This window comes from Puma concolor, chromosome B4 (genome assembly GCF_028749965.1).
Source record: "Puma concolor isolate L17-30 chromosome B4, mPumCon1.1.hap2, whole genome shotgun sequence".
NCBI lineage: Eukaryota > Metazoa > Chordata > Mammalia > Carnivora > Felidae > Puma > Puma concolor.
This window is the reverse complement of record NC_141673.1, coordinates 21308567-21321380: the sequence shown is the minus strand read 5'-3', so window position 1 is coordinate 21321380 and position 12814 is coordinate 21308567. Positions and strand designations below refer to the sequence as shown.

Here is a 12814-nt window from a genome sequence, read left to right as displayed (position 1 = left end):
TATTGGAACTCCCCAGACCCACTGTCTTCCCAGACCTACTCTTGTGCCAGATGATGCACCCTATCTTTTTCACCCTGAAAGCTTTTCTCTCTAATAGGCTGATGGTTTGTTCTCCCATGTTCACGTCTCTCATCAAAGGTTACCTTCCCAGGGAAGACTTTCCTGACCATCCTATTTAAAGATAAAGCCCCCCTCCCCCATTCCCTGTTTCTCTTCCCTGCTTTGTTTTGCTCCATTTCTACCTCTAAAAGCAGAGCCTGAAACAGGGATTTGGAGAGTCTAGGATATGATTTATTGGGGGTGAAGTTGGGAGGGAGTAAATCAGGATAGTAAAGGAGAACACCAAGCAAAGATGTGATCTTAGGTAATGCACAGGGGTCAGAGCGGGAGGATCTGGGGCATAACTGGCACTGAGTTGTCCCTTTAAGCAAAAGAGCCAGCCTTTTATGTCTCTGCATCAGTCAGTCATTGACTGTGGGCTGTCCCTGCTGAGGATTAGGACCAGTTCAGGACCAGTCAGCCATGCCACTATGGTGACCTTTGGCGTTGCTTTTTGGTCTTGGCCTGAGGACACCAACATGACTGGGCAGCAGTTATAACTATATGTAATGGAATTTTCATTGCATTCCCAAGTGGAAGAATTCTTCCTTGGGCATCAGAACTCCTAAACCCAGTGGGTCTAAAATTGAAGAGGTGAGATATTCCAGAAGTGGGTTACTGGGAATGATGATAAATGGACTACTTCTACTTTTATCCCTTCTTTCTCAGACCAGTGTATTCCACCTGTTGGGGACATAGCACTATTACAATAACTATCGGTTTATGGAACATACTGCATCCTGAAGGATGGTGCTCTATCCTAGCGGGCATTCCTCTCTGAACTGATGCCTCAGTGGAATCTTTAAGAGGCTTCCTCAGCTCTGGCAGGCTACCCTTCTGCATACTGAAGCTTGTGGTAGGTCCAGTGGATGCCATTGTTATGCGCCCCCTGCTATATTTCCTTTGCCATAAATTGGGTGTCTTGGTCTTAGGTGATGTTATGTGGGATTTCATGTTGGCTGATCAGGATTCTGTGAATCCTCAGATAGTGATACTGGCCAAGACTTGCAGGCTCATATATGGAATATATGTCAGCCCCACCCACTCAAGATGAATTGCTACTCTTTCCAAGATGGAAGGAGTCAGATATAAATAGTTTGCCACCAAGAAGCTGGTTTCTCCTGAGGGATTGTGCCATAGCAGGGACTCAGCATTGGTTTTGGTGCTGACAGCAGTGGTAGCCACGTCAGTCTTGGTGAGTGGGATCCCAAGCACAGTCTCCAGCTCTGCTACCATTGCCACTCCACGTGCCACTGCTCTAGAACTGGGCGGCTGAGAGCAGAAGCTGGCTAATATCCACCAGCCAAGCCAGCCGTCCATTGACCGTTCAGTTCCCTTTGCAAAGGGAAGGTCTGTGATGTGTGTTCATGAGCAGCCCAAACATCTCACACTCTGTCCGTACTCTGTGTTCATCCTCTTGTCTGTCAGTTGCTGTGAGTCAGACCCCTCAAATGCCATTCTGACCTTGCTATCCTTCTCTCTGATCTTGAAGTGCTGCCATTGGCCTCTGCTACTGCCAGATTCTAGTGTTCTGACTGCCCCGGGAGCCCAGTTCTGGAAAAGTATCCCCTGCTGTCAGACGGGATCTGCCTAGGACAGCCACTGCAGAGAGGCTCACTGGTGCTGATGGCCCCATGACCCTGCATTCCTTATTGCCTTGGTAAATGGAATGTGGTTCCTCTGGCTTCCTAAGGAATATAGTTAGCTTGTGGGTTTTCTGCCTTATCTAGTAAATACATATAGCATATCTCCTTTTTTGAGACTTTCAGTCCCTTTCTCTACAACCTGCCATAATAGTTCTGGCATTTCTCCTAAAAAACAAAAACAGTTGGGGTTCCTGGGTGGCTCAGTCGGTTGAGTGTCTGACTTTGGCTCAGGTCATGGTCTCGCAGCTTGTGGGTTCATGCCCTACCTTGGGCTTTGTGCTGACAGCTCAGAGCCTGGAGCCTGCTTCGGATTCTGTCTGCCTCTTTCTCTGTCCCTCCCCTGCTCGTGCTCTGTCTCTCTGTCAAAAATAAATAAACATCAAAAATTTTTTTTGAAAAAATAAAAAACAAAAACAGTTAAAGGGGCACCTATTTATTGATGATTCTGATTGACATTGAAAATATGTCATGAATTTTTATTCTAAATAACAGACCTCAAAATTTTAGCTAATTTAATCCTCACTAATTCATCTATATGGGCCACTCAAATTTAGTAGTCACTGTAATAGGCATTAAAAAATGAAATAGGCCTATAATTTAGGTTTATAAGACAAAGAAGGAAAGGAGAGAAAGTAGGCCCCTGAACCCAAAGAAGAATATTCTTCTGGCCTTGATTATTCTCTCTTTGAAATGAATCTGAATGGCAAGAGGAATGATGTTGGACATGCTTATTAAACCATGACCTGACTTCTCCTGGTCCCTATCTTTATGTTCTTATTCAAAGGGTGAAGTCATTCATGGTCAGAAGTCACTGATAGTCAAATCCACTTCAACAATCTGCTCTGCTCAATTATTGACCCACAAGAAACTCTTGAGTCATTTTTTTTTTTAAACGTGAGAGTGGCCAATCTCTGCCCACAGTGCAATAATGACTAGAAATTAGTACATAATTATTCTTTTTAAACGAGAGAGAAATTGTCAGGCTCTTCTTGGCATCTCTACTTTGTCTAAACCTCTGAGAGCCATACTAGTAGCTCATTAGAACTATTTCTTCTGGCCTTTGCCAGGATGTTAAATCCTGTCTCAAGGGAGAATACCCCTTGCATTAATTTTTCCTAAGGCTGCTATAACAAAGCACCACAAACTGAATGGCTTACGTTTATTTATTCTCTTACCATTCTGGAGGCCAGAAGTCCAAAAGCAAGGTGTCAGCAGGACCACACTCTCTCTGAAGACTCTGAGGAGGATTTATCTCTGCCTCTTCCTCGCTTCTGGAGGCTGCTGGTAGTCCTTGGCATTCCTTGGCTTGTAGACACACATCACTCCAGTCTCTGCGTCTGTTGTCACATGGCTTTCTTCCCAGAGTTTCCGTGTCTATCTGCTAATTCCCCTATTTTTATAGGGACACCAGTTGTTGGCTAAGGGCCCACTCTGATCCAGTATGACCTCGTCTTAACTTGACTACATCTGCAAAGACCCTATTTCTAAATAAAGTCATATTCACAGGCACTGGAAGGTTAAGATTTGAACATATATTTTTGTTTTTATTTGGAAGCACTGTCCTGATTTTTAAACTCTGGAAATTAGGGGAGCCTGGGTGGCTCAGTCGGTTGGATGGCCAACTTCGGCTCAGGTCATGATCTTGTGGTCTGTGAGTTCGAGTCTCGCGTCGGGCTCTGTGCTGACAGCTCAGAGCCTGGAGCCTGTTTCAGATTCTGTGTCTCCCTCTCTCTGACCCTCCCCCGTTCATGCTCTGTCTCCCTCTGTCTCAAAAATAAAAATAAACGTTAAACTCTGGAAATTAATCCAAATTCTAAAAAACCATACACACACCAAACCATAAACCGAAACCTGTCTGTGGGCCAGACTGGCCTTTGAGCTGTCAGTTTGTCACCTGTAGCTTAGGCTTTTGGAATAAAAAAGCCATAGAGACCAAGTCTTTTTTTTTTTTTTTTTTCTTATGATCTATCTTATCATGTCCTGATTAGGTAATAAGAACTGACTCTCTCCTTGAATGAGGGTACAGGAAAGGTTGAAATTACCTGGAGAAAAATAAAAACAAGTTAACACTTCAAAATTTGTGGAAATGTGCTAGGTGCTAGGGATACTTGGCTCCTGACTTTGAGCTTATAGTCTACTGGAAGAGGGAGATATTAATTTGAAAAATTACAAAAATACAGGTACTATGACATTATTGATTGGGTAGGAGTTGACCAGGTGCATTATTTTGAGATCTTTTTGAATCTGATGTCCTGAGAGCCACACTCATGAGATCCTATTTCAAATCCCAAACTAGCTCTGGGAGTCAGATTTTAAATCCCTCCCCCCTTTTTTAAAACTTATCATTTCATGGGATGCATGGGTGGCTCAGTTGGTTAAGCATCCGACTTTGGCTCAGGTCACAATCTCATGGTTCATGAGTTTGAGCCCTGCATCGGGCTCTGTGCTGACAGCTCAGAGCCTGGAGCCTGCTTCAGATTCTGTCTCCCTCTCTCTCTGCCCCTCCCCTGCTCATACTCTGTCTCTCTCTCTCTCTCAAAAATAAATAAGCCATTAAAAAAGAAGTTATCATTTCATGATTATTTATCAGGTGCTAGGAATGATACTGAGTGCTTCATAAGTTTTATCTCATTTAGTGCTCACAATAGTTCTGTTCAGAGAGGTCTAAGTAACTTGCTCAAGTTCAGACAGCTAATAAATACCAAACTCAGCATTTGACACAGGACTGTCTGACTCTAGAGCATGTTCCTTCAATCCCTCTTCAGTATTGCTTCTCAGAACCTTTAAAAATGTTTACTTAGGTGAAGCACTTGATATTTGTAAGGTGCTTTCTGGTTAGGTCCTGCAGCATTCTAGAAGTAGGCCTGATATCAAATCTGGGTTGTGTTTTCACTTCACCCACTGCAGCTGGGTGACTCTTGGGCAAGTCTCTTTTCCTTTTTTAAGTGTTTTAAATGTTTTAAAAGTTTTTTTTTTTAAATATTTATTTATTTTGAGAGAGAGTGAACTCAAGTGGGGGAGGGGCAGAGAGAGAGAGAGAGAGAGAGAGAGTGAGGGTGAGAGAATCCCAAGCAGACTCCACACTGTCAGCTTGGAGCTTGAGGTGGGCTCAATCCTACGACTGCAAAATCACGACCTAAGCCGATATCAAGAGTCAGATGCTCAATCAACTGAGCTACTCAGGCACCCCTTGGGCAAGTTTCTGAAATGTTCTGAGTCTCAGTCTCCCAAGCTGTAAGAGAGGAATAAATTCTACTTCTCAAGATTGTTCTGAGGATTAAGGGAGATATTATATATACACATATATATAATACCTCACCCTGTACTAGTGTAGGATGTAGTTGATATTTTTCAATTCCCTTGCTTTTTCCAGTAGAATAGCAACTTAATGATTGTGTAAAAACCAGTCTGAAGTAAATGTGGCCCTTCTGGAAGGTAAATTAGAGTACCACATTAGTCTGCTTGGGCTGCTGTCACAAAGTACCAGAGACTGGGTGACTAACTTAGCAGAAATTTATTTTCTCACAGTTTTGGAGGCTCCAAGTCCAACATATTACCTCTTTAGGGCCCTTTGTCCAAATACATTCTGAGGTCCTGACGGTTAAGGCTTCAACATAAGAATTGAAGGTGGGAACCGTGGGGACACAGTTCAGCCCATAATACATACTTACCAGGGGCACCTGGGTGGGTCATTCGGTTAAGGGTCTGACTGGCTCAGGTCATGATCTCGTGGTTCTTGAGTTACATTGGGGTCTGTGCTGACAACTCAGAGCCTGGAGCCTGCTTCAGATTCTGTGTCTCCGTCTCTCTCTGCCCCTCCCCCGCTTACGCTCTGTGTGTGTGTGTGTGTGTGTGTGTGTGTGTGTCTCTCTCTCTCTCTCTCTCTCAAAAAATAAACATTAAAAAAAATAAACACTTACCATAAGTGAGCAAGTGAATGGATTTTATTTTATTTTAATGTTTGTTTATTTTTGAGAGAGAGAGAAAGACACAGAGAGACAGAGAACAAGTGGGGGAGGAACAGAGAGAGAGAGAGAGAATCTGAGAGAGAGAGAGAGAGATAGCGAGAGCGAGAGCAAGAGCGAGAGTGAGAGAGAGAGAGAGAGAGAGAGAGAGACAGAATCCGAAGTAGGCTCCAGGCTCTGAACTGTCAGCACAGAGCCCAATGCAGGGCTCAAACTCACCAACTGTGAGATCATGACTCAGCTAAAGTCGGACACTTAACCAATTGGGCGACCGAGGCGCCCCACAAGTGAATGGATTTTAAAAGTCATAAAATGATCTGTAAGCCTGTTTGCTTTGTGCTCCAAATGTTGACCTTACTGCCTACCAGACCAAATCAAACCAAACCTGCTCCATAATTACTGGATACATTTGAATTCTTAAGTAAGCAGTTAGACTCCTGGGGCTGAGCTGTTTACTGGACAACTGTTTGTGAACAGTGAGCTTGTACTTCTCTAGTGTGTAAGGAGCCAGCAGCCCACAGATAGCAGCTCTCTATATTTGGAGAGACAACAAGACAGACGTTGCCCTGGCAAGAATGAAGATTCTTTGATCTTATAGACCAAGCGCAAACACCTAAAAACCTAATATGATAAAGAGCTCTTTAGGATAATTAAAGCTCTCCACTTCCGAAGAAAGGAGTCCCTTTTTCTTACTCTTATGACCCCACTCCTCTTTAGAAAAACAAACAAACTCGTTTCTGGGCAAGGGTGAATAGATCTTTGTTCCACTATTTAACTGTTTTTAAAACAACTCAAACCTGACTCTGAGGCCCTAGCCTGGTGTAAATGAACTTTCAGTTGATATGGGTGGGCCCCTCCTGCCACAAACAGATTGTGCAAAGGACCCACATACAACTCAGGAGGTCCCTCCAGTGGGGGTGATCCATGTTTGGGTCTGGTTCCATGGTGGCTTGAAGTCTGGTGACTCTGCTAGTACTTTAAGCAAGGGAAACTGGGACCCAGGGCCCAGGCCTCTTCTCCACAGCTCCCCGTATCCTATCTCAAACTCAGGGGAGTGCTGTAAGAGGTGGTTCAATTGAGGTGAGGCAGCTATAGGTCCTGCCACTTGGGGAGCCCACACTTCTTTCCTTGTGGTATATCTTCCTGTTTACCACACTCCTCTTTCCTTTCTCTCTGTCCCCCATACTGTTGTGTCCTCTCTCTGTAAACTCTCAGGACACCCAAGATGGCATCATGCACACAGAGAGTGCTTGTGTTGGTTCAGGTCCTCCAAGAAGGAGATGCTAGGACAGGAACAGATTCTCTAAGGGAAAATAGGGAAAGAGCTGAGGGGGGCTGGGAGAGCATTTGGACTGCAATGCTATCTGTGTAGGGGAAAGGGTGGGGAGATTTTGTAGAAAGAGTCTCAGACTACACCCCAGTACTAGAAGATTTTGTAAGAACAATGGGGAGTCCTGGAGCCAGTTGCCCATCAGAGGCATCCCACCTCTTGCAGGAAAGGGCCTGCCTTCTATCCCTGCTGTGTTCAGTGTTTGGTGGGAAGCAGCCTGTGGGAAGGTAGTACTCCAGCCAAAATCCTGGTGCATTCAGAGCATATCAGCTGGGATTGTCTTTAATTAAGCTCCTCAAGACTCCATGGTGCCTGAAAATGTTAGTCTGTGTTACTCTTCATCCAAAGCACGTGACTGATTATAGAGAAATGCTAAGCTTATAGCTTGTAACAATTTTATTATTAGCAGTAATAGTAGTACTTACCATTTACAAAAAGCTCTTTTATGTACCAGGCACTGCACTAAATAATTTACGTGCATATTGTGTCATTTAATCACTAAAACAACCCTATGAGATAGCTATGATCATTAGCCCATTTTAGAAATGGGTGTTGTTATGGACTGAATTGTGTTCCCCCCAAATTCATATGTTGAAGTCCTAACCCCCAGTGCCTCAGAATATGACTGTTTTTGGAGATAAGCTCTTTAAAAAGGTAATTAAAAAATCATTATTTCACTATATGCTAACTAACTTGGATGTAAATTAAAAAGTAAATAAAAAAAGGTAATTAAAAAGAGAGAGAGTGAGAGGGAGACTCTTAACTACAGAGAACAAACTGATGGTTACCAGAGGGGAGAGTGGGAGGGGGAATGGTTGAAATAGGTGAAAGGGATTAAGCATACACTTATCTTGATGAGCCCTGAGTAATATATAGAATTGTTGAATCACTATATTGTACACCTGAAACTAATATGACACTGTATGTTAACTATACTGGAGTCAAAATGAAAAGCTTAGCAAAAGAATAAATAAAAGAATGCAGAGATAAAACAAACAAAAGAATACAAAGATTAAACAAACAAACAAACAAAATAGGTAATTAAGTTAAAATGTAGTCTTTAGGGTGGGTCCTAATCCAAATGACCGGTGTTATATGAAAAGGACATTTGGGCACAGAGATATGCAGAGGGAAGGTAATGTGGAGACAGCCATCTGCAGGCCAAGGAGAGAGGCCTTAGGAAAAACCAATCCTGCCGACACCTTGACCTTGGACTTCTGGCCTCCAGAACTGTGAAAAAATAAAGTTTTGTTGTTTGAGCCACTCAGTGTGTGGTACTTTGTTATGGCAGCTCTGGCAAACTAATACCAGCATATTGTGGCTTAGCCAAAGTCACAGGCTAGCACATGGGAGAAATAGCACTCAGTTGCTCTCATTCCAGAGTCCATTCTCTTACTTTCCTCTACTTGGGTTGTTCAGGGTGGCTTGGGCAAGGGCCACAAAGTCATGGAATGTAGATGGCAAGGTGACTCAGGAAGATCACTGAGGCAGAACATAGCCTGGCAAGCTGGGAACACCCATGAGAGGGAACCAGGAGACCTGATAGGAGAAAACCTTTCGACCTTGCCTCTACCCTCTTCTGGCTGTGTGGTCTTGGCCAATCCACTCCTGCTTTCTGGACTAGAGTTACATTTGTGCCAAATGGAAGTATTAGCCTTCCTATGTCTCACTGAACTGTTTTAACCATAATGAAATCATGATATGAAAGTGTGGGGAGAGAGAACTGAATTTGCTTTATACAAATATTAGTGTGGTTGTATATTATCCCTGTTTTAGCAAATACTAAGAGTACTATAGTAATGCTCTGTCAACATTAGAGCATTACTAATGAGCAATAGCATTCCATGCTATTCAAATTATATATGTTCTGATGCCAGAAATTCATGGAGAACACTGGGGCTGCACATTATGCAGAGTCCTAGGACTCTTAGACATCAATGTAAATGGCAATACATGGCATCAATGCTCAGTCTAGCAGAATGGACTATTAAATGTTTGTGAGGATTAATGTAATAAAAGTAGCTGGTATATATTGAGTTTTTACATGTGTTAAGTTCTGTTCTACATGATCTAAATATAATAATCCACTTATGACAATCTTGAGCAGAACCCCACAAAGAAGAAAGTATTTTTATAATTCCTAGGTTACAGATGAAGAAACTGAAGCCCAGACATGTTAACTAGGCCAAAGTCACACAGTTAAGTAAGTGGAAGTGTAAATATTCAAGCTAAGTCACACTGGCTCCTGGATTGGATATGGGGTGGAGAAGAAATGAAGCATCCAGGATGGCTTCAAGATTTTTGCCTGAGAAACCAGTGGAACAAAATTATCATTTCTTGGGATGGGAAAGATCTTAGGAATTAATATTTTTGGGGGAAATTCAGTTTGGATATGTTAAGTTTGAGATGTTGATTATGTGTCCAAGGAGATGTCAATTAAGTCTCTATATGAAAATTGGGATCTGTCAACATATGCATTGTATCTAAAGCCCACAGATGGAATAAGGTCATCTATAGAGTATCAGTGGAAAACAAAAGAGATCTGTGGGCTGAGTCCTGGGCATCCCAGTGCTTATAGGTCAAGGAAGTAGGGAATCAGTCTAAGGGGACAAAACAGAGGGAGTAGTCAGAGCACTGAGAAGAAGAGCACATGAGTGTGGTTTCCTGAGAGAAAATAAAGAAGAGAGAGTAATCAGTTGTATTAAGTGCTGCTGATAGGCTGGCTACATGATGACCAAAGATTGAGGACCATTGGAATGAGCTGATGACCTTAAGAAGAGCAATTTTCTTGGACAGGTTGGGGGATACCTGGTTGGAGTGTGTCCAAGACAGAATGGGAGGAAAGGAATTGCGGACAGTAACTTCCTATTTTTCTAAAAAAGGAAGATGAGAAATGGGAGGGAGAGGTAGCTGGAGGAGAAAGTGTTTTTATTTTAAATTTTAAGGTGGGAAAAATAAGAGCATGTTTGTAGACAATAAGAATGATCTAGTAGAGAGGAGAAAATAATTGATGAAATATTGGAGCGGGAATTTCTGGAACAATATCCTTGAGTAGATGAGAGGGTGTGAGATCTGGTTGGCCTTGGGTAGAAGCATGGATAATTACTGAAGAAAAGGTAGAATACATCAGTATAAGTGCAGTTAGGTAGATAGGTACACTGAGAGGTTGTTGAAGTTCTCTTCTGGTTTCTTCAGTGTGCACACATTTATTAAGCTACCACTCTGAGCTCAGTTAAAATTGAAAGTTCCTTCCCTTGTTTTATCATTGCTCTTCACTTTGATTTCAATAAAACCTGCATCTTCCAGTAATTATAGCTCCCTGTATATGTGTATTTCTTCCTCATCAGCTTAAGAGATGAAGGAGGGCAGAGAACATGTCACATTCTTCATTGTTCCCTAACAGTTGGCACAGTGCCTGACACACAGTACTCACTGAATAAATACTTGATGAATTGAATTGAATCTAGCTTACTTGTTTCTCTATACATATACTTTAGACCTGATTTTGCTTGAGAATTAAGAAGCTTCCAAGATCATATTCTCTATGGATTGGTGGGAAAATTATTCCGTGTTTCAATCTATTCTGTTAATCCTTGTATTAGCTACTTATTACTGGATTTCATATTCATGGAAACTTACAAGGTTTGCTCATTTTTACAAAAACTTGAACATTAATTAGGCCATAGCAACATCCTCAAAAGGGTTACAATATATAAGAAGATACAAATAGCTCCTTTTATAATTGACATAGTGTTCAGTTTGCCAAATTACTTTTTATTTTTTTTGAGAAAAGGGTAAATTCACTATAACTGACATACCATAATCTGAACCTATAGAAGTCAATTAAAAATCCTACCATCTGGTTAAAAGGTGTCAAAGGATCACCTCCTTAGAAGAACCACCTAGGAAGAAAGGATATACAACCAACTGGGTACATGTTGTGAGAGAAAATGTACCTCCCTACCTCTAGCTAAGAAAAGAATCTGCAGATGGGTCGATTTTCCACTGTGTATCTTTTTAGCAAACTTTAGGTGCCACTAAATTGAAGGTCAAGTGTGATAGTTAGCTGGGTCATTCAATATAGTTGAAGTCTGTCAATACTCTTCCAGCAGGAAATTCAGTAAAGCATATTGTTGAGGACACAGACTTGGACTTGACTTGTATCCCACCTAATATGACTTAGTTTCCTGATCTGTATAATGGCAAGGTAACACTATCTACATCATGGAGTTGTTATGAGATTTAAATGATTTAATGCCCATAAAAGTGCAATACAATATCCAGAATATCAGTAATTTTAGCCATTATCATTTATTTTAATGACAATAACAACTTTTAGAAATTCAGGCCACATCCTACTTTGGGTTTCCCTTTTTCTTCTTTGGTATACTCTTTGTGACTAGTACGCTTACTTTTTTCTCTAATCCTGGCCTTTCTTCTCTGACCATTTTTCTTCCACTGTAGAAAAATCGATGGGACCAATGATGAAGAAGATAACACTGAGCTGAATGAAGAAGGAAGGCCAGTGCAGACTTCCAGGCAGATGCCCCCACTCTGCAACTGCCACTGCTGTGGCATCCCCAAGCGTTACATCATTGCCATTATGAGTGGGCTGGGATTCTGCATTTCCTTTGGGATTCGCTGCAATCTTGGAGTTGCCATTGTGGAAATGGTCAACAACAGCACTGTATATGTTGATGGAAAACCAGAAATTCAGGTCAGAATGTGGTGGGGGCTCTTTTGGCCATAGCTGTGCAAATGATTTGTTACAGGAAAGAAAGCATGCACCTCTTCCATTGATGTGACAAAAATGTAGAATGGCTAGAATGGCTACCACCTGCCAGTCACTGTGTAAGGTGAGGGGAATAGAATGGTGAACATCACAGAATGGGCCCTTGCCCTCATAGAGATGTACAAGTAAGTAATTATAATTCATAGTTTGGGACGCCAGCGTGGCTCATTTGATTAAGCTTCCGGCTCTTGGTTTCTGCTCAGGTCTTGATCTCACAGTTCATGAGTTTGATCCCTGCATCAGGCTCTGTGCTGACAGTGTGGAGCCTGCTTGGGATTCTTTCTCTCACCCTCTCTCTGCCCCTACCATCCGGGCACTGTCTCTGTCTCTCTCAAAATAAATAAGTACACTTAAAAAAAAATTCATAGCTGTTGGTGCTAAGCTAAAGGTGTTCAGAATGCTGGGTGTCATATAGGAGAACTCTACACCAGACTTTGATATTTTGAAAGAATTCCCAGAGGATGTGATGGCTGGCTTTGAAAGATAAGGAGGAATTGACAAAGAGTGTTTGGTGGGGTGGGAAGAAGAGTGAAGAAAAAGGAACATCATGTGTTAAAGACTGTCTGAGAGAAGAGGGAGGGAGGGAGAGAGAAGGAAAGAAACAGAGAGAGAGAGGGGATGGTGTTCGGGAACTGAGATAGAAATCTTCATCTTCATCTTTTCTGTGCAAAGCCAGGGCCCCTTTGGCAACCTGTGGTAGATTTTTAAACACTTTGTCAAAACAATGTTTTAAATTCTTGCAATAAAATGCACGTGATTATAAAGGAAACCAGTTATAATAGGACCCATGTCAAAGTATTTAAAAATTTTTTTTAATTTTTTTTTTAATTTATTTTTGAGACAGAGAGAGAGACAGAGCATGAGCAGGGGAGGGGCACAGAGAGAGGGAGACACAGAATCTGAAGCAGGCTCCAGGCTCTGAGCTGTCAGCACAGAGCCTGACGTGGGGCTTAAACTCATGGCCTATGAGATCATGGCCTGA

At 42.1% G+C, this 12814-nt stretch overlaps 1 protein-coding gene across 2 annotated transcripts in view; it reads left to right on the top strand.

Annotated features, from left to right (window-relative positions):
• The window catches only part of SLC17A8 (solute carrier family 17 member 8), a 49073-nt gene that overhangs the window by 4217 nt on the left and 32042 nt on the right, over nucleotides 1-12814 (top strand). The window contains exons 1-2 of one of the 2 annotated variants that reach the window (XM_086712557.1): nucleotides 9078-9243; nucleotides 11505-11757. In XM_086712557.1, the coding sequence (XP_086568683.1) occupies nucleotides 11584-11757 (174 nt within the window). In that variant the 5' untranslated portion in view covers nucleotides 9078-9243; nucleotides 11505-11583. Of the gene's footprint in view, nucleotides 1-9077; nucleotides 9244-11504; nucleotides 11758-12814 lie in introns of those variants that run through there. The other variant, XM_025926673.2, reaches the window with a different exon arrangement.